Source organism: Cyanistes caeruleus, chromosome 4, assembly GCF_971803275.1.
Source record: "Cyanistes caeruleus chromosome 4, bCyaCae1.hap1.1, whole genome shotgun sequence".
Classification (NCBI taxonomy): Eukaryota; Metazoa; Chordata; class Aves; order Passeriformes; family Paridae; genus Cyanistes; species Cyanistes caeruleus.
In genome coordinates this window covers 21,961,432-21,984,488 of record NC_141704.1, presented here as the reverse complement: position 1 = coordinate 21,984,488, position 23,057 = coordinate 21,961,432, and the positions used below count along the sequence as shown (strand labels likewise).

Sequence of the window (23,057 nt, the reverse complement as noted above, 5' to 3'; positions counted from 1 at the left end):
GTTTCTGCATTTATTTCTTCAGAAAAGAAAGAGCATCTTTACTGCAGTTCAAAGTACCACTTAATAGAAATATTCATCATGGCTTGAAGCCTACTTCTCAAATGGCAAACTGGAGCAGAAATGAACACACTGGCTTCAGCTAGGTCATTTCCAGCCTTCTTTTTGTACTCGGCTTTTAATGAGACAAACCTTAATGTAGTAATGGCAAAAAGCTCCTTCAACCTTCCAGCAAAGTGTACTGAAAAAGGGAGCAGCATTTTTGTGTAAATACATTGAGAAAGCATACCATCCCAAATGGCACTTCAATCAAAGGCCCAAATTTATTGTTCTTCACAGATTGCATCTTTCAACGCCTTTAAACCCCGCGGGTTTATCAAAAGAGAAGCTCTAGTGATTGCTTTCATTAATGTTATGTTTTGTCAAAGTCTTCAATGTGAATTATGTATCTAGTATGGACAGAAAAAGCCTTACAGTGCCCAAAAGGACTAGTTATGTATTAGCACATTAGCTGTCTTGGATTCTATAGACTGTACTGGGGTGAACAGTCCTATCAACTTAAAAATTGACTTCCCCTTTCAATAGGGTCTTAGCTCTTTGTTCCTTTAAATTCAAACCTAGGTCTTTTTATATTCTAACCAGAAAACTATAGATCTAAGTGTATCCTAAATGCAATTTTGAAAACCTGCATAGTAGAAATCTAAAATTTCTAAAGAAAGGAGACAAAAGTTTATTGATTAAACCCAATTATAGAGTCAGGTTCATAATAAAACTCAATATTGATCTGTGGGCATGATGCTAACATAATCAGTCACATTTAGAAATTTAGCCCCAGATCATATTGATCCATGTCAACTCCAACTTTCAGCTGTATTTGTGGATGGGAGAATTATTTAATTCAAGCTGAAGGATCTGCAAGATCAAATCCTAGAAAGATGCAGAAACTAATTCATATCACTTGGCTTTGCATTGTCAAAGCAAGAGTCACATCCATGTGACAGATTTCAGCAAGGTGGATGTAGCAAATAAACAGTATGACAATATGTCGATGGTGTAAGGTATGAGACCATCACCCCAGAGAAGCAGCAGCATGCATTTTAAATGCTTGAAAGATCTGTAGCATATGTGATTACATAGATTAGCAATATTTCAATGAGCATTAGACTAGCCTATCATTAATGACAAACTTAGCTCATATTTTTGACATAGGTACAAGACATGGTCTCTCTTAAGTAGTACAATTTGACTGTATTTAAACACATTAATTCAAAGATAAACAACTGATAACACAACTACTTTACCAAAAGTACTGAACAACATATGAAGTTATCTATAGATGATTCCAAAATGTCCAAACACAGATAAGACTCTTTCCAATCCATTATATTTAATGTGCAAGTGACTGATTTCAGCATTTCTTATAAGTTTTCCTTCTTATAAGAATATCATGTTTATCATATACTATAAACATTATTCACAGTAAGACATATGACAAAAAAGAAAAAGTAGTAATATTTCTTTTTCCCATTATGTAGAAAATTATACAGAACTGAATCATTCTTAAAAAATCCTTTTGTTTTTTTCTCTGGTTAACCACACCAATATAAAAGATGCCTCTTTTTAAAGAGAGAATATGTAAGCACTGCCAAGTAATTTAAGTATTTCAAAATCAGGAGACTGGATGTTGCAAATGAAACAGATCCAGCATACTGGTACAGTATCCAGATAATCATAATGAGTAAGGCGACCTACTGAACACAATACAGCTTCTGAAAGCAGAATTTGCTATTACATAATTTGGACAAAATAACCAAAAGTATTGATTAAAGGTATAAACGTTTTCTAGATTTAGTTCTAAAAGAAAATCCATGACTGATCATCTTTTTGAGTGAATTGAGCAGTACAAATAACATTATCAAACAGTAACAGAAGATCTGTCACCAAATATATTTAAACAACAGAAAAACAACTAAAAACATACCTTTGCCAGCTGTAGGCAAGCAGGAAATAATGGAAAAATAGATCTACTGTAACACATTTTTATTTATTGCTATGATGTACATACAAGATAATCGGTAAATATTTTGAAATGAAAAGTAATTAAAAAAAATTAAAAACTTGAGCAAAGCCCATGAGGAATTCATACATGGTATGTGACTGTGACTAAAACAATTATTCAAGACAATACTTTTAAAAATAGTTAAAGTGATTTCTTTTTTCAAATTCTTACATAAATGACCTTTAGGTGTCCTGTTCAAGCAACATGCAAATGCAAAAGGCATGTAAGGTGTTATATTGTCATATAGTTAAGAAAAAAGTACAAATCTATTTTTCTCTACACTTCCTCAATCTTGGAAAACATTGGGAAGATATTTGGGGAGAGCTTTGAAGCAGTAATATTTCTTTCACTTTTTCACAATTAGCTTTTCTTTCCTTCCTAATCAAATTTGTTGCCATGCTTTCTATGTTGCCTTTAATTCGAAATCATTGGCTGCTATTTCCATGTTGCACTGTTTCAGGCTGTGTACTTCATCTTTTGGAAACTATCCTGTTTTTTGGGGTTTTTTTTGGATCAAGATAGGACAAATAAATGTATTTTCAAACAATGTTAAAAACTAACAAAAGCTATTGCAGGATATTTAGCGCATTCTTTGGGTGTTCTTTTAGACAAAGATATTCATTTGGGCAGAATAGCATTCTGCCTTTTGCCACCTTTGCAAGAAACTTTAAATTTTAGTCCAGCTGCAAAGGCTATTAAAATCATCACATCCTCAGTGACTCAGCTCATACAGAGTTGACTGAATTAAGAATTTCATGTTTATGGCACATTCTCAAGTGGTTCTAGCATTCCTACACAAGATCTCTGCCCTGTTCCAGCCCAGAAGCCAATACACTTTTCCTGCATCATCTACCCTGTGCTAGGGTGAACTACAGGTACTGGCCTTGCTGAGTGGTGACCTCCTCCTTTCTGTGGCTCTCAGTAACATCTCTGCTTGATTTTAAGTGTCGTGAAAGCAATTTGAACTAGCTCAGGCAGGCTGGAAAGAAGAGACAGTAGAGGCAAGCAATCTAATATTGTAGGGATTAAAAAGATTTAAAAGACTAGGACTAGCAGGGTAAGAACTATGACTCTGTTCCAGAAGGGGCTGGAACTGTTTGGAAAAGACAGTGGTAAGACATGCATTACATTCCTTCAAGTGCCACTCCAGACAGATGGTGACAGCTTACATTGGGAACATTTTGACTTCTGATCATTGACCAGGACTCCAAAGTGCTACACAGGCCAAAGAGCCAATCTGTGACCCCAGAACTTTATAATTTAGGTACCAGGCCATGAAATAACTTCTTCAGAGAAAGTGGCAGAGAACGAGAAAGCAGCTGGCCCACACGGCCTGACTGTCGGGCTGAGGATACCACACGGACTGATTGCCAGCACTTTGTTGAAGGGCAGATTTGAAGCGGATTGTAGATAGTTTTTACATGCTCCTGACTAGTACAGAAGAGAGCACACAGATGACTTTCTGTCTGCCTAAGGTGGTGGAGGCTGGTGTAAACATTTTCTTTCTAAAAGGGGGACAGGGATCGTTGGAGGCCAGCAGGAAATGGACATTAAAAGGGAATGGGGAAACATGCAGGGAGGGTGGAGTTCCTCCACTCTTCCAATTGGCAAAAGGGAATGGTGCTTTAGTGCAAAAGACAAAGCTGCAAAACCTGCCAAGAAAACGATGTCAAATGAAAAAATGTCTTTTATTTGTTTGTTTCTAAAAATGTAATTAATTGAAAGAGATTGTGTCTGAACTCATGAGGGTGTGGGTTCAGAATGATGTTTGGCTTTGTGTTTCTTCATTAAGGTATGACAATCCCCTCATATGCTGCTTTTAACTCCTGTGTTATGAACAGTTATTAGCAGTGCCAGGCACTCCAGCAGCCTTTTCAATTGCATGAATATATCTCCTAATACACTGCTCATTAAGAAAGGGATCACTTCCTGAACCTTTATGTGATTCAAATTAATCTATTTTTCATTGGTGCTTTCCCTGAAACATTAATGTCCTTGGGAAACTTCTGGCTATTCTACAATCATGAATCCTTAAAGACTTCGTTCTTTCATTCAACGTGTTTATGCAGAACAGTGGAACTGAAGGTCAGCCTCCTTTTCTTGATCATTGCTTATATTAGCCTGTCCTCACTTTTGTTTTGGAGTCACCCAATACCACAAAACTGCAATACCAAGTTACTTAGAGATGAAAAAAAGGACTAGTATACATTTTAGAAGTTGGACAGGTACAACAGTAGTTTGATTCTGTTAAATAACACTTTCAGATGCTTTTCATAACAAGAAAATTTCAGGATGAAAGAAGGTATTTTATAAACACAATACAGAAAAACATTGAAATATTTCTCCTCAAGTTGACTTTTTTCTACATCCTGAAGTTTAAAGATATTTCATTTTCTCCAAGTTATTGAAAATTCTTTTTGAACATTTTATCAAGGGTGAGTTGATTTGTCATCTTAGAGGATAAAGAAAATGGGGACAGACTTTTAAGGTTTGAATGCCATTAACTGACAGTTGTTTCCCAAAGCCCAAGCTTGTTTTCTGATTTCTGTACATGGGGATGGCATTGCATAATATACTGCAGAAACTAAAATAATGTGATCTTCTATTGGCTGGAAATACTTAAATTATGCATTAATAGGAAAATAAAAATCATAAAAATAGTAATTAACAAATTATCTGGTCAAAACTGTATTTCCCAATACTAAAAATGTACCATAGTAAAGAAGAAAAAATTGGAAATTAATTTCATTTCAAATATATGCCAGCTCTCAAGTACATGGTGTTATATCTTGATTAGAAATAAAAGACACTTAGCTTCATGCAGACATTTTTCTAGGGGAAAAGAAAATGAACTGCTCATGAAACTGAATCCATTTAAATGTGACAAAAGGTCAGCTATAGAGTGTTTTTAGAAGTAAAACTATGCCTCAAGAAATTCAGCACAGTATATGTTTAAAGGAAGTAGGATTCTTGAAAATTATGTAAGGTTATATCTGAAAACCCCAGTTCTTGAAGTTTCTTAAAAAGTGATTAATTTGATTATGCCCATTTTTACCTCAAGTGCAAAAGATGAAATAAAAAAAAATTTCTCATGTAGAGAGACCTGGGGTATTATAGAAATCAGTCAAACAATGGTTCTAAATATCACATTAAATTAAATTACACAAGTTACTCTATTGCAAAGAAATTTATCAATTATTATAAATTATGAATTATTTTGTGAATTATTACAAAATATCAACATTGAAGTATATTAAACCCAAAGGAAAATAATAACTGTAAACATGGATTTTTGATTTATATACAGTTCAGTTGTATGAGACTGTGTAAGTAGATACATAAGCATGACAGAAAAATATATATTTTAGGCTTTTGAGCTTCCCTTAAAACATCTTTAAAATAACCCTTACTTTTTCTATGGCTTCCACCTAAGAACTGTGGTCCCTTTAAAATAACGTCTAAAATAATATCAAAATGTGACAATCCTTCTGTTTAATTCTTTAACACTATCAGTAATTTTATCTTTGAAAACACAATTTCAGTATATCCAAACTTGTGACTGCTTTTTGTACCTTTTTATTTCTATAATTTTCATTGCCCTGTGGTCAGAGTTTTTTAGTTGCTTTTACTGCCAGGTAAACACGGTGCCCAAAACCAGTTGCAAGTCCTTGGCTCCTGCTGTCAGAGGTCACTTTTGTACTTTCTAATTGATGCACATGAAGCAGGGACGTTAGTGACACAGTGAACTCCCACCACCCAGCACGAATCCAGGGAATTGGGAGGAGCTGAGCAGAATCACTTCCTGGCTGTTGCCCCACCTTTGCTTTTGCAACATTACTTCCATCCTACTTCACCTTAATGGCCCCATAATGAAAGATTACTACACAAAGTGTTTCAGATTAATTCCCTTCCAAATTGTTTCAGATGAAAAACAGATGTCAGTGCTTTTGTGAGGTTAAACTTTTTTCAATGATTTTAACATTGAAAAGCTCAATGACATTGAGAGCTCCTCAGGATTTTAGATAAATATTACTAAGTTTAGCAAGCACATTTTACTGTTCTCTAAAAGCAAATTGATATAAGATTACAGGATGAATAGAAGGTCGTGAGATTGAGTGTCAGCCGGACTGAGAGAGGAGAATGGGTTTGGGTCAACCTGCTACAGATTTCAGACACCAAACCAAGTTTAGTCTAAAATTTATGTCTCCCTTCTACCCCTATGCATGTATGGTTATATTACAATGAAGAAGGATTATTGTATAATAATCATATAATATTCCAGAAATTTGATGGCTACTACAAAAACTTCTTGGATTGCACTCAGCCACAACATAAAAAAAATAATAAAAAAAAAATTAAATAAATTAAATGTGCTTCCTTTGTGCAGATAGCTACACGACAGAATACTTTCAAAGAGATAATATGAAGATTTAAATATGTTTAATATATGCTATCTACTTTGACTTCTTATCAGCTTTCTTCAGAGAAATTCAAACCTGAATAATTTAAGAATTTTTTATATGCAATTTAATATTACACTATGTGGCAAAAAGAATCCAGGAGCCCATCAATTGCCTTTCAACTCACAATGTACTGTCTGCATAGCAATTTTTTGGTAACTAATACATACAATGTATGATAAAGCTGACCTAAATCTATAAAAATTCTGAGAATAGATTAATGCTTTTCTATTCAACACTACACTGGCTGGCTAATGAAAAATAAAATGCAAACCAAATACCATCTCCATGGTAATATATAGGTCAATTGTAAGGAATATGAAGCTAATTGCTGTATTTTCATGGATTATAACAAAAATAATGACCTGCAAGTCAGGATTTCCCTTGTTGTTTATAATAATCTGAGTTAAAGAGCTTCTGGCTAACAATGAACTGATAGACACATTTGCCTAGTGAATAAGTTCTGCTTAATTAAGCTTCATTGAGGGAGCTGCTACATATTTTACCATCTAAAACCAAAACCAGAACCACAAAAGGAAAGAAAAGCCAACTTACAAAGTGGGGATATATCTGTGTTGGCATTGCCTCCTTTAAGATTCATCTTCTGAGCTTGACTTGCAGGAACAGGCTTGTAAGATTGACCTGTGGCTCTGTACATGGCTTGAACCCAGAGTATTCTATCCTGCTCATCATCACTGGCAAATATCACAGTATCGCCTTCTTTAACAGCATTGAAAAACATTCGACCACCCTGAAGACCTGAAACAGCAAATAAGAAGGTAATCTTGATCAATGCAAGTTACTTCTAAATCACCATCCATGTTTATTACATTATTGGTTTTACTTGGAGTATGTGTGTGTGTGGAGTGGTGTGTTAAAACATTTTATGGGTATTTATGACAAAGAAATAAGATATATTGAGAGCTATAATGATCAAATGGGAATACACAGAAGTAACGTGAGTAGAATAAATATAGAAATCACAGGATAAAATATTTACATGACTCCACTTTAAATTCAGCTCCAACTTATTTCTTATTAATCTTCTCTCTGCCAAATGCTATTTTGCATTTTTTTAACGCATTCTCCTTCCTGAAGAATATGTTACCAGCTGGAAATCCCTGTCATCTTTATCTCTTATTGAACAGAGACAGCTCCATATCCTTTATCAGTGCTGCTCTTCCTTAGTCCTTTTCCCTGATTGCAGTGTTTCATTCTGAGAGCACGTAACCAGAACAGAACACAACAGTCAACGTGGCTGTGCTGAGGATTTCTTTATGACAGAATTGTTTCGGTTTTCCAAATGCCTTCTGAGCACTGTTTGCCTTCTCAATTATTCTAAACATTGACACAACATTTTCAAAGATCAATCTTTAATGTCTCAGAAGTCTCCTGATTTTGTAACCCTCCACTGCATAGGTAGAATTGTTTTTCTCTGCATGTGATTTCCCTCTTCCATTTTAATACTAACTTGCGGAGATTTTTCTGTATCTCCGAATTTATTTTTGATTACTATGAGTAACTTGTCTTTTACAGGCATTGGCATAATTTGTCTTTGTTTCTAAATTATTTATGAATATACTTCACAGTATACTGCCACATGCCACCACCATCAAAAAAAGGAAGGGGGAAGACTTACTAGACTTTTCCTTGTATTATATGTGGTCTTACAATGCTTCAGGAAACTTTAGTGTGAAGTTTATTTTTCATTAGTCTTACAACAAGCTTCTTTCTAAAAACGTGATTTTTCACATCAGAATGTCCTAGTGAACAAAGAACCTTGGGAGTTTTTGCTGCTAGATGAAAATGAGCAAATTGAAACAGTTATTTTACACAAATACATTGTGGTTCAGTATCCTGCTTCAAAATCATGAAAAGTACCTGTGTGAGGAGCTGTGTAATCCACAGTGTATCCTTCTAGCTGCATCAGTTCCTGAGGCTCAGACTTCTTTTCTCTGTAACTGCACATTGCAAATGTGTATTGGCTAACCTGAAAAAGAAAGGACTTCATAATTACTGAATTGCATTTCAGAGCTGTATAACAAATGTACCATGGTTTAAATTATCTTTCATTTACACTGACCAAATGAAAGCTAGTTTAACTTTTTCTTTTCCCTTTCCCAGAAGTATTTACAGTGTAAAATTTCTCCTGCTTTCCCCATTCTGTCAAAATTAAGGAAAAAAACTCCAAACAAAACAAACCATAAGCACCTCTCTCTGCAGTTTCCTGAAATACATTTTAGGCTGGTGCTTTATGAAAAAATGAAGAAAAGCCATTTAGATTTTGGTAGGGAAGATATTTATTATTGTGGTACTGACCAAATTAATCAGTATATTGTAAGAGGAAAAAAATAATTGTATTCCAAGAAACTCAGAAAACAAGAACTTTTATGTATAATGGTGCTGTTTGCAGAAGGAGTGACACAATTACCATGAAACTGGAAAAAGGAACGTATCATCTGGCCAATTCTAGCTAATGATGGCAAGCATCAGAACCTTCAGTTTGGTTTTATAGTCTAATTTCTGTACCTTTTACATCTGTGTTCTGACCCAGCCCTGCACTGCTTGGCTCACTGGATAATGTATGGTGTAGGCCAAGCTGCTTGCAGCTGGCATGGACAACATTAGTTACTTGTCATCAAGTGCAATTATCAAAAAACTTAAAAAGCAATAAGAAGAGAATCTGTCTCCAGGTGTTTTTTGACTCTGTAGACAGAATAGAAAATGGTAAGGATAGGCGAGGAAAAGCTGACTGGAAAGATAATGATAAAGAAAGAAATGTAATATCTGGGAGGGGAAGAGCAATCACTGAAACAAAACCAAGGTTATTCCAGCTTCACATGAAGAGCATTATAGAAAATGACCAGAAGAAAGAGCATGTGAATCTGTGAACACTTGAAACTAAAAGGAGCTGAATGTATATGGACCTCTGAAACTCTCATCTCCAAGGACTGTAGGATACCTGGCCAACAGACTTTTTTTAAACTATCTGTAAAATTATGTTAGGATTAGATAGGTAAGGAGCTCATCTTATATATAATAGATAATTTTTACTTCAACTGCTGACTTCTCAGCTGACTTACCTAAATTTATTGTTTTGGCTACAACTTCAGAAATGATGTTTTTTGAAGTAAAATGTGGACAGCTGACTTCAGCTTCATTCATATATTTGTTAGTGCCGAACCTTTACTCTTTGTAAAAGATTAATGCTTTTTGGAAAAAAGGATGGAATTGTGATAATTATCTGGATAATGCTCAAAAAATATTTCATTATTTTATGTACTGGGGCTTTTTTGAAACAGGACTATGCTATCTATGTGTATGCAGTGCATGGTGACTGAACATCCCCTGGCACAGCCTGTACAAGGAAAAGGAACAGGTGCAACAGCTCTCTCTGTAAAATGGCCATCGAGCCTCAAATGCTAAACTGATGTTTCCAGAACCACAGCAGGAGTCTAGGGAGAGAAACTAAACATAGCTCTTCTAGTTTTAATTATTTCTTTAGTTAAGCAAAGACAGTTTTACAGGAGATAAGAATTTGAGAGACACTGTCAGGCAACTGAAACTGAGTGTCAGCTTTCCACATCAGATTTGGTACATTTGCTTAAATGGGCACACCAAGACCACATTAAATATACATAAACACAAAAATCAATCTAGTCTACCCCAAAATTCAGATTTTTAGCCCAGAAAGGGACTACTACTACAAGCAGCCAGCCCATCCTCCAGCATGACAGGCGTAGAAGAGTTTCACCTCACTATTTGTATCTTGAGCCCACAGTTTTGCTTTCATTCATAGTATATTTTAGAAATTAACTATATTTTGGTTTAAATATTTTAAGGTATCCCTGGGCTGATGGGAAGGGCCTTGCAGACAGGGTCCAGTTAGGAGCAGGGCAAGCAGCCCCAGCCCTGGGCACAGGCCAAGGACTGGGATGTGGGGAATTGGAGACCAGCCCTGCTGTGGCATTTGTGGGGCTGGGGATGATGATGGCCCCAGGAGATTGAAATGGGAGTCTGGGCTGTGGAGAGACAGCTGGGACTGGTGGTCTCCTGTGGGAGGGGACCCTGGCATGGGGCTCATCCTTAGCCATGCCCTCTGCTCTAGGCCTGGCAGCAGCATCACCTCTGCCACTGCTTGGTGCCTGCTTATTGTCCCACAGCCATACCTGCCCACAAGGACAAGCATGGAGGGAGCTGCTGGCTAGTCACACAACTCTAAATTCTTTGCAGTTAGCATAATATTCAATGAGAGCTTCCTCCTTTTCTTTTCTTTGTAAACTGAATCTACAATTTAAATTTTTGATACTTGGCATTGTAGTAAGAACATTTTTCAATTTATTCCATTTGGTTGAATGAAATAAGCTGGCAAGGACCCAGATTCATCTCTCACATTTTCATGTCAACAATTCCACATAACCACACTGTATAGGCAGTCTGAACCATCAAAAGGGAAGCTAACAAACACTAATCATGGAAGTGCATAGGATGCCCATATTTTTCAGATTTCTTCAACCACTGAATGTTTTTGAAGATAAACTTGTGCAAGATCTGGGTTATGCATCTTTATTCATTTTTATCCTTACCACTATAAAAGACAGGCATTGTAATGATGCTGATTTTATTTCATTGAACATATTGCAAATGCATTCTCTTATTTTAAAGGAACAATCAGTCATGATTGCTGACTTCACCTTTTTGTTGATCTTTTGATTGACTGTTTTGTTGATCTTTTGACTTTCATCTCACTTGTTGAAAATGAGTCATTTTGAAGTTTCTTCATCAAAGAAACAGAAAAAATTTCAGAAAAGTTTTTTTGGGAAAAAAAGTCTCAACAAAATAAAGAAATACAGAACTTGCCTCGTTTATTTACACTTGAAGTCTCTTCAACCTTTTTCTTTATGGTCGTCAGTGGCTGCTCTTACTTACTACAAAGAGAACCACCAGCACAGTCTGAAACAACACTTTTTAATCTAGATCCATGACTGGGTTTAAGTGTATTATTAGTAGTAAATGGAGCTTTGCTTGAGAATTCAGCAAATTAGCATAAATACTTCCTAAACTAATGAGTACTCAAAAAGTCAGGACTCTGTACAACACATTCTCAGAGAGAAACAAAACCAGTTTGTCCTCTTGAATGGTAATCTTCACAGAATAAAAGGCAATCCTCTTCCTACAACTGCATTTACTTGAATTTTGTTATTTTCCAGATGTCCAAACACCTGACTTCCAGCTGTATTACCTGTTTTGTAACAAGGGGGAAACCCAACAGCCTATGCATTTATGATGGACAGGTATAGAAAAGTGATTGTGACTTTTGAGGAATGTCCCCACAGGGCACAAAGACCCTTTAATGTGCTGGGAGGAAATGCTACTGACACCTGGCAGCTGATTCTGTGGTGTCTGCTACAGGCCATCACTGGGCAGTCCGCTTCAGGAGTTCAGCAGCAAGAATTAGCCTGCGTGGTTTGTGTGTTTCGAAAAAAATTATCCATGAAACAAAAGACTGACTTTTCAAACATTTGACCAGGTGAAATTAAAATGACAGAAGTGGATCAGCATTCCAATTACTGGAGGAACATACTAGACAGTAAATTAAGTAAAACACATCAGGTCCAGCTGAGGCTTTTTACCAACCGTGTTACGTCTCTGTCTTTTCCTGGTTTTAAATTAATAACCTTTTAGAGAAGTGACTGGATACTAAAGGATAAAAATCAAATAAAATGAAGAGGTTAAAATTTCCAGATACTGTAACCTTTCTGTAACACTGAGCTGTTCTTTCAGAAACCACTAACAACTTGTAATAGGTGCAGCAATAATGAAGGTGCACATTACTCACATCACACTCTGAAAAAATCAACATTATTCATCTAATGTCACAACTGAGTTAAATTTTCAAAGTGTGTGTAAACCATACTGGTAGCCTCTGTTCTGGCACTGAATTTCATGTCCTTGATATTCTACTACTGTAAACTAAAAGTTAATCTATAGAGGAAGTCTTGTCAATATGTCAATAATATATCAATACAACAGACTGGTTCATTACTGAATGCTTATTTCACATCTATTGGCTTCAGCTTATTGCAATTGAATGTATCACAGCAGGACTATATAAATGAGCCAGAGCTGTCTGGACAGTAAATATTGATTTAACACTGTATTTTTTATATAGCTTTATCGAACTGATAGCTGTTTTGAAATGAAATAGATGACTAAATCCCATCACAGTAGGAAAATTCCTGTAATATTCTCCTCAAGTATTTCAACTTCAGCATAGAGAGTAGAAAATAGTTAAAATTAACTTGACTGGAATAAACAGGTCTCCCAGATGATGGTTCCATATTGCACACACATGAACACTATGTGTCTCTTAGATGTATAATTTATGTATCAGATGACACCTGTGGCTTAGAAGAAAAGAACAAGTTCATTCTTTCTGTGAAAGGAGTGACAAGTAGGATGAGCATTAAAGAAAAGCATGAAGGACAAGTGAGCATGTAGTCTTTCTGTTTTCCTTTGCAACTTGAAATTATTTTCTGTTCACAGCCATGCCTTAACAGCTATCCTACTTAGAGATCTTCCCAACAAATATTAGTAGTCACAAAATGTCCTCATCTCTTCACAAAGGACCTCAGTAAAATCAGAACCCAAATGAATTCTGTAGACTTTACAGGATCTCCTTCAAATACTCTTGGCTTTTAACATTCTAAAGAACTTGTTCATATTTTTTTACTGACTTTAATCACTTAGGAGTAGGAGAAGACCAGGTAAGTGTGACTGACAGAGTGATAATCAGGCTTTCTATAAAGTAGTTTGAGAAATTTTTCTTCTTAGAAAAGCCTCATTAACAGGTTTTAACCTTTGTATGATAGTTATGGAGACTCAGACTTTAAGAGTTTTCTGTCAGTAAAACAAAGGAGACAGAACAACATTCTCTGAACTTAACATGAAGAACATAAAATGTAATCTGAAGACAAACACCAACAGAAGACAATTACTTTTTTCCAAAGGCTTCCTAAAATCATTGATTTCTCTGTTTTGACCACTCAAAATCTACAATTCTATTTATCTCAAGTCAATAACACCATTCACTAGCATGTGAAAATACTAACAATTCTGTGATTGGACAAAAAGTTGTAAAATATTAACCTAGCACTTTTTTTTTTTTTTGGCCAAAAACAACAACTACACTATATTTTCTATAACAATTATATATATAACAATTGAATATTGCAAGGAATAAAAAAATAGCCTGATTTAAAAAAAAAAACAGAAAAAGTTATTAATGTAAGTATTATTGTTTTAATTTCAAAAGCAGGAAATATTTGTTGAGATGGAATAAATTAAACAGTAAGTACAATCCATTTTGTGAAAAATTACTTTATTTTTAATTGAGTGCTGGTAAAAAGCCATCAACAGACTATTGCAAGGTCACAAAAATTTCATTCAGAAACTTCTAGGTTTCAGTTGAAACATTGCTCAGTGTAAGGACCCATTTATATATGTGCAAAACTTGGTAACATTTCTGTTTATTAGGTATATAAGTTAAAAAAGAAAAATAAGCTGGATGTCTCCGTGCTGCAAGAAGCTTGGAGTAGCACTGCATATGTTGCCTGGAGATACTGATTTACAAACTACTCCAGAAATCATACATAATTTATAGACCAAGAATTATTTTATTGACATTTCATGGCTAACTACTAACCTGAACAAGGACAAAGTAGCGTTTTTTCCATCGCTTCCAAACCTTCTGTCCTAGAGCATACAAGTACCTGCAAAGAAAATAATAAAGGGAGTGGTTTTCCATTACTAAGAAGCATGACATTAGGAGGACCAAAAACAAACCTATGTCTTAATTTACTCTGTCTACTGAGCTGTTTCTTCAGTGTTGTCATATATAAAAAATTATTTTTTTTCTATTTACTCGTATCATAAAAATGTAAAGAGACATTCCTTTTCACTCAAGACAAAAATCAGAAACATGTCTGCAAAGATTAACCTGCTTACCACTTTTTATTTCACCAATTTTATCTGAAAAATAGAAAAAGTACCTTAAAGTGGAACACTTTTGACTACACAGAAATACTAAATGGTAGAAAAGTTGATGTTCCCAACAGTTTTTATTCTTTTTATGTTTATTTCTTCCTAAGTTTTTAGTTCTAAGTTTTTATTGCTTGGTTTCCACAGATTTGATAGTGTTTATTTAGTCTGTGAGAAGTCAGTCCCAGAGACAGTGTGATAAAATGCTCATATAACACAATTTCAGCAGACATACAAGATTAAATTTTTTTTTCAGAGTAAAGTAGAATCTAATTTCCCAAACAGAAGCACTTCACTATAAAGGCTCTTAGATTACAAAAACTCCTTGTCACTTTAGCAATTTCCAGGCCTTGAATCAGAGGACATAATCAGGAGTACCAACCAGTGAGATGAGAAAACCACAGATGCTGATACTGTTTGGTGGTAGAGAGAGCACTCATTACCCAGTGAGTTTCCCGGCATTATAGTGACATTTTTTCTGTCACTGTGGTCGTGTTACACTGTTGTTAACAAAGACAGCAAGAAGAAAAGGATAAGCTGTGAGATTGTAAACAAGAGCCCACAAGTGGTAAGGCTCTGCTGCTTAAAACCTGTCAGGAGAGCAAAATATTACCTATGAGATGCCCCTTCTGGCTGGCCAGCTTCTGTCAAGGACAGCTGGTCAAAGGCAGAGCAATTTGCTCAGACCAATGAATGCTGGCTTCACAGGGCACTCTGCAGAGGATGCTGGCACATGCACTTTGACGTAGCTACAATAACTAGGATGGGAGATGGTTGGTCAGATGACTGACAGATGAACATGGACCTCTCTGGTAAGGGAATATGGTCTGCTGCCCTCTGCTCACTCCTGCGGCTCCGCTGCCCGCTAGTTTGCACTTCGGTCAGAAAACAGAGCAATGAACCAACATCTTTTGTGAAATGAGTAAGCAAGATGAAGGCAAAACCTTTTTATACCTCTCCTGGGTGTACTCTCAAAAATGTTTTTTCCCACACTGGGCATCACAAAGGACAAATTTATGTCTAAAATAAATGTTCAGCATACTGCTTATTAATTGCTGTTTGTCAGGTTAGGTAGTGACTCCCTTTTTATTATGACACCAGTGTTTGTCCTTCTTCAATTTCTGCTACACCAGCATTGAAGGTCTGCCTTACTTGGTTACTCTGTTTTTCCTTCATATGAGATCGAAAAATACTGGCTTTGTGTACACAATTACTGCTTGATGTGGCCTTCTTTGTATAGTCCAGATCTTGCCACAGTCTTTTTAACTTCTTAATTCTGGGACTATTTTAAGTTCAGTGAAAAGAAAGGAGTAAGGGTTATGTCAGAAAGAGTACAAAAAAAGACCTACTAGGGTTTGTTTTCAAATTTATAATAATTTGCAACTAAGGAAGCATTTACCTCACAGACTTATGGTCACACATTCTCCCACAAAATACAAACTGTTTTCCTTTTCATACATGTTTCAGAGCACTGGCTTTCCCCAGAACACATTGCTATTGCCACGCTAAGCTCTACTATTGTCAGAGGGTGGAGGGGAAATAAAATTACAAATTTCACACAGCCTCGAAGTTTAATGACCTGAGGGAGGAAAGTAAAAAGTCACAGTTGGCCTTTGGTCTTTCTCAGTCCTAAAACTGCCCTGTTCTTCATGGTGATTCTGCCACTGCATCCCCCTGCATTCCCTGGAGTACCATGAAGGTTTTTTATGTCAGAAGGTTTTTTATTCAGATATATGTCAGAAGGCAACTGCCCCATTTTGAAACTGTATTTTGAAACACAGTTGAAAATACACAGTCCCCCAAAGCTACAGTTCAAAGACATCCTGACCATGTTCCCACCTTCTTGGCATGTCTTAAACGACTGTAAAGAAGCCATAGATTAACAAAGGTTTCTTGCCTCTTGCATATCAGAAAATGAATAACCCAATCTTAGAAACTCTATGCTAATTTGTTCTCATTATTAACTGATCATGCTGCAGAAATGTGCTTTTAAAAAAAAAAGGTCTTTAAAAGAGGTCTTAAAAGAACATTAGTTATCAGAGAAAAGGTGATGTTTTTATATTACTTGGCTGCCTTTTAAATTACTGTTCATGTAAGATATACCACCTATAGTTCTGCAGTACAGGTAGAAAGGATATAAGATACAGTAAATCCGAAAGTATAAAATAATAAAGCACACAAAAGAAATGAAATAGCAATGTGCACTTTTATTCCTCCCATAAATCACTTCCAACTAAGGTGTTAAATAAGAGATTCCTTGGGAAACAAAAGAGTGGAATATTAAGTACCTAACTTTAATATTCACAGATCTTACATAATACCAGGTAACAAGGAAAATAATACTCATGACACAAAGCTGGGATTTAGTACAGAAATGCAAAGAGAAGACTTATGCTGTCTGGTTTTACAAATCACTATGAACCAACAGTTATAATAGGTTATTAATCCCTCTTCCAGTGCCATCTCTAATGCTACCAGTTTTTTCCTAATGTACAAAGTTTCAGCCATTTACAAGGGGTAAATCCTGTGATCATCTTAACTGTCTCTGCTCCTGAAAGATAAAGAGATTAATTTTTACTCAAAAGTCTAACATTTTTAGGTGGAAGGACCCACCTAGGCTTCTAGAGTCTTCTTTGAGCCTCTCCTTCTCATTAATTTTCTATTGGGGGGCAGGGGGGGGAAAGGAAGCAAAGTACCTAAGAATCTTCAAGAACCATCCTATATGTAGACACAGTAATATCTAGGATCTGTAGAAACTGCACCTGATGTCTGGAACAGAAAATCTACACTAGCCAGTTTTCACAATTAAATGACACTTGGGTTTCCCAACTGGAGCAGAAAATTAATATGTTACCAGATTAAGAAGTGAGATAAGTCTTAGAGCTAAATTGAAGAATGTCTTATTTTTAAGATGGGCAATTGCATAACTTTTCATGAGTCTCAGGTAAAGGCCAGAACTGCAACCAGAACAGAATGTCACAGTCACAAACTCACAGAGCTGCAGCCTGCTATTTCTCTACCCATAAGTGTATCTCTATTCACCCAGAAGCCACAATCGCTCTCTCCAACCAAAATAATGTACACAAAATGCACAGCATCAGTTGCTCAGACTATTTTAATCATTCTCAGCAGCAATGAGAAACACAGAACAGCCATTCATTCTAACACTGTACCTTTAGGCAAGAGATTTTGTGCAATACAAACAAGAAACCAATATTCAGAAGCGACAGTTCCATATTTCTAAACACTAACCACACAATTTGCTTCAATTTTTCTTGCTCTAAATTGGGTTCCAAAGTTGGGACAATCTAAAATAATTCTTGAATTATTAAAATTCAGCCAAAATCAGGGAAGGAAGATACTGAAATACTTCCCCTGTATCTGAACACTGTAACAGTAGTTTATCTAGATTTGTTTCGACTTCTCTTTAAGATCATGTTTTGAGACTGTTTAATAAATATTCTGACAAGGAGAAAAGATTGGTGTTTTCATGGACATTGAAACACATATAGATGACAGACTTCTATTCTTTAAAAATATATAATAAATTAGATATGTACACATAACATCTATATCTGCACATGTGCACATTAGAAATCATATTTATAGTTAGTATGCATGTGTGGTTGCTTTCTTTAGTTTTCTTATATTACCCACATAATTTCCAGTAACTTAAGACTAATACACCTGCTTTTACTAATCACATAAAAAATAGGACCTTTCTTGATTAAATATGTTGAGTCATTAAGTGCCACTCCAATGTGATGATTTTCGAACATGTTTTGTAGTAACATGAAAATGCAATCAAATGTACAAACAATGCAATCACTTTTCTGAGACTTTTTCTTTTAAAAACAATTCTGGAATCCTCTTTTCTTCAATATTATTTAATATTCACTCACTCCTAAATGAAAAAAATAAAAATTGGATCTGTATGAAGTTACAGAATTACATGATTATACCTCACAATGCTTACAACATGGTACAAAAAACTCCCATTTAATGTTTAAAGTTAGTTTTCCTGGAAAACAAATAAAATTACAAGAAATAACATTTCCAATAAAAAACACAGAAACACCCAGATAAAAATGTTTTATGTATCATTTCATCTCAGTCAGTATAATTTTCTTCTCCAGAAACAGAACAAATAAAATGATCAAGAAGTCTGGGCATAACCACGTTGTAATTACATAAAGCTTGACTATGTCTCCAAGTGCGTTTCTCAAAGTGCTACCAAAATGCAAAACCACGTTGTTAAATATAATAGTTTAGTTTCAGTTATGTGATGACATACACAGGAAGGAAGATGGCAGCTTATTTGCTCCGTCCTCACCTCACTGTGAGAGTGCAGGGTTCCACTTTTTGATGAAAAAAATCAGCACTAATGAATAGCTGAAAAAGCATAATTGTGTGTGGAATACCGGAGCTATTCACCGAGGGAGAAATGAGAATGGACTTACTCCTTCTACAGAGATCATTTTTAGACCAGCCTTTTTATTCTAAGGAATGAAGCAATCTATCTACATCTTGAATGATAAATTCTCTACTTGTAAAAGGCTTCATTTATCACAAACAATGAAAAAAATATAGAAAGAAAAATCAATACGTGTAGCAGTTTAGTCCAGCAAAGGCCTTTCTTAAAGAGAAACCTCAGTCAAGGTTGAAAGAGCAATTAATGCAGTCTCAAAAATCTGGGCCACTCTGATAGAGTTCGGTTAACATGTGGCAGAAGTAATCATCCACTTGTGAAAATGATTTTCAGTTCATTCTCAAACACCTTTCAGACACTCATGATCCCATTTAACTGACAACAATACAGGCTATCTGTGGGCATCATTGCATTCGCTGAGAGAGCCAATGGGGACCAAATGCCCACAGGCACTTTCAGTCATCCCCGAGCCTTGCATAAAAGGAATCCTCCTTGCACTGCATTCCTCCTTTTATTTAACCCTGCAAGATTAAGAAATTTTTTTGTTTTCAGTTGAGGACAAGGAGAAAACTGATTCAAGACAACAATATGACCTGGGTCATAAGAAACCTAGCTGTAAACATTCTCAGATTCATTTTAGTCCTTTCTGTGCTCTTGAGATAGAGAACTAAATAAGCCTTCAACAGATGGAACGAAAAAAAAAATCAGCCTAAACTACTGTAATTATGCCTGCTAAGGATAAAGAAATGTTGAAGAATGTCAAGTAATAAAAACATCACAGCCACAGAAGACAGTTCCATTTATTCCAATAAGCAAGATACTCATTGTATGAACGGGAAAATGTGTGGTTTTTTTTCCCTGCTAAACACTTTTCACTTAGAGTATAAATAGTTTAAGAATGCTGGAGAATCTGATATCCCTAGATTCTTTAACAGTGATATCTTACTGCACTCTAGAGAGCTTCACCAATTGTGAATATGCATTCTGGTACTTACGGAACCTGTGAAGTAACTACAATGGCAACTTGAGAATTATTAATCTAATTTATGTCATATCATGAAACCTATTTGGCATGTAAATGTGAGTGTTTGTAAAGACAGGAAAACATCCTTTAGCCTCGAGAGAATTCCAGCCAATAAAAGAATGAAATCCTTCAGATGCAACATAAATGTAGAAAGCACTCTGATTCTAATGAAATCCAATTGCAATGCAAACAGGTAATGCAGCACTAGTGCAAAAGAGCTGGTGCTGAGGAGCTGACATCCACCCTCTGTGCTGCTAGAGGCAGTTTACTTTGGACTAGCTCTAAACTGAACCCAGGGACAAAACAGCTACCAGCGTTTTGCAGTATATATGTGTATACCCCTGAAGGGGATCTCTTGGTGTAATTTCATATAAAAAGAAAACAGTCTGCAACCAAAAAAGCACAGAAAGCAGGAGCTAAGAGACTGGTTTTCAAAGTGAAACCCTAAATTTAAGTTGTGATGTGGAAGTGGAAAAAAATTAAATTGCACTGCTCTCTCTTGAGCATTCACTTTGTCTGTGGAAACAGTTCTTAACACTGACAGACCTCAAAAAACCTGCATGCATTTTGAGCACCCAGAAGCAGCTGGGTGCCCAGCCTAGATATCTCTCCATGTCACTGGAAGCACATGGCACTCAATCAGATAGAAAAAACTGATAACCATTTTTTTATGCCAGGTAGGGATTTTATTTGTGATCTAGGAAGCCTAAATTTCTGAGAACTTGTTTGCATGAAAAATTTATTTTTGTTTCTAGATCATACACATCCACTGATGGAAACAGTCAAAAGGAGTTGAAAACTTTGGTGGTAGAGGACAGCAAGAGCAGTGAGCTCCTTCAGGAATGACACTTGGCTTTGATTATCTCTGACTGGTTATGAGCTTCTTTTCACTGCATTTTTATACTGATATAATTTTAATTTCATAAAGAATACAGATCTCAGCAGAGTTGTTTTTTTTTTTATTAATAAAGCATATTAGAAGAATGAGATACATACATTTTCATCCTAAAGACAGTAAATTCTAAGTATTTTCATAACATTTCTTGTCATTATCATGAGTAACTGTTTTAAAGTACATATGAATTAGTATAATGTGGTATATCTAAACTTAGCAAAGGCATAAGGAGGCATGTTAAACTTGGTATCACTATATGTGATTTGAAATGAAGGACAGAAATTATGATAATGAATGAGTCTAGCCCTTTAATTTGTGCGCATAAAAGGTGTTTAAGCAGAATGATGTGATGTTTTTCAAACTATTTTTTAAAATACTTGATAGCTTGACAGCTGTATTTTTTAAAAAATCCTTAAAAGAATTCAATTAAAACCACCACTTAAAAGCATCACCAAAGCTTTGAAACAAATCAGTTTAGCAAGTACTCACTTACATAGCATTATTCTCTTAATAGGAGCATTACTTGACACTTACTCAAGTGCTTTATAAACCAAGCAATTACTTCTCACAACATGTCCAGTGCAGGAGGTTAGTATTTCCACATTAATTTCTGTTGGGAAGGAAACCAAAGTGGAAAAGAGCAAGACTGTTCAAAATTTGAGGTCCTAGTGCACCAGAAGAAACACTCAGGAAAGCCTCACAACAGCCCTTATCTTCCAGAAGTTGGAAAATGCATTTCAGAAGCTTGTAAAGCTGTTCAGCCTTTTAACTGTGTCTTAAAACACGCAACACACCTATGATTTAAAAAAAAAAAAAAAAAAAAAGGTCCTAGAGTGAAACAGCAAATTAAATATATTTGTCTTTGCAACTCCACTCTGACACTTTCAGTGATCATGTTTCCCTTGTATTTTATAGGGATCCAGTGCAAAGTGCTCAGGGTATATTTCCTCTCCAGAACTTTGCAAATTACCCTTTGGAAACACCCTTCTATCTCCCTGGGCTCTCCCAGATCCCTATGGTCCAAAGACTCCTAACTTAGCTGTTGTAATTAGTTGCATGAAAAGATAGGATATAGATGAGGTTTTCTATACCTAGGAATCGTGAAAAGTCAACCATGTGACATCCATGGAAAATGTTTGTTATTTACAGCCTGGCAAAATTATTCATTCTAAAGCACAATTCGGATTAATAAATCTGTTTACTCTTTTCAGCCAATTCTATGAGGTAAAACTTCTGTAGATGCAATGGCTGAACTTAGCTAATAATGATTAGAGATGACATTGACTATAGAGATTTCAAAATGTTTGGCACAGTTGGCAGAAAACAATTCTTTTTTGTTGTGTAACTACAGAACCACCCAGAACGAAAAGTGCTAGAGCACAATTTTAGCAGCAGTGGCAAAAAATGCAATGAACCTTTTTGGAATTCATACACAATCTTTGACGTGGAAGTCTCTTCCCATGTTGCCAAAATTAAAAGCTTTTTTATGGGAATGATATTATTTTCTTCTGGATTAAAAGTTTGACAGTTCATGCTCTCATACACTGGAAAACTCCCTCTTAATTTAGCAGACTTCATGTAAACATTGGATCCACTGAATGCCACTTTTCTTTCTACCCAACATCCAACAGCAAGAAAACACAACACGGCCTGTGTATCAGTGGGGTGGACTGATGGTGGCTTGAGCACCTCTAAGGAATGTAGGAACTGTACCAGACATTAATTTCCACCCTTACACAGCAGCTGAGGCTTGTTTCCATGAAGTCAAATTAGTTACATTTCATTGTGTATTTTAGGTATTCCTGGACAGGCTGCGAAAGAGAACTTTCATTGCAATGAATGTTTGCACATGCCAAGAGTTGTATCTGGCTCAAAAAGTCCTTCATCTGCAGATGGGTGGAGTCTGAAAGAATACTGAAATTACTCATAAATTTTCCAAGGCATCTGATGCTGGCCACAGTGGAAGACATTTTAGATGAATATTTGGTCCAAGACAGTAAGGCTAATCTAATATTCTAAGAGTCATTCTGCCTCAAAAAACCTGCTGGTGCAGAACAACACCTGTAGGTGATGCTTTCATCAAAAGCTAGATTCAAAAAAGTACTTTTACACTCCTGGCCATCTTTTTATGACAATACAAGGGTAAAATCAAG

General features: G+C 35.7%; 1 protein-coding gene across 8 annotated transcripts in view; it reads right to left on the bottom strand.

Moving 5' to 3' along the window:
• Window positions 1–23,057, bottom strand: part of CADPS2 (calcium dependent secretion activator 2) — a 283,784-nt gene that overhangs the window by 93,352 nt on the left and 167,375 nt on the right. For all 8 annotated transcript variants that reach the window (XM_086886988.1, XM_086886989.1, XM_086886992.1 and 5 more), the window contains exons 9-11: window positions 14,222–14,288; window positions 8,398–8,506; window positions 7,072–7,275 (exon numbers count right to left, since the gene is read on the bottom strand). In XM_086886988.1, coding sequence (XP_086743114.1) covers window positions 7,072–7,275; window positions 8,398–8,506; window positions 14,222–14,288 — 380 coding nt within the window. The remainder of the gene's footprint in view (window positions 1–7,071; window positions 7,276–8,397; window positions 8,507–14,221; window positions 14,289–23,057) is intronic.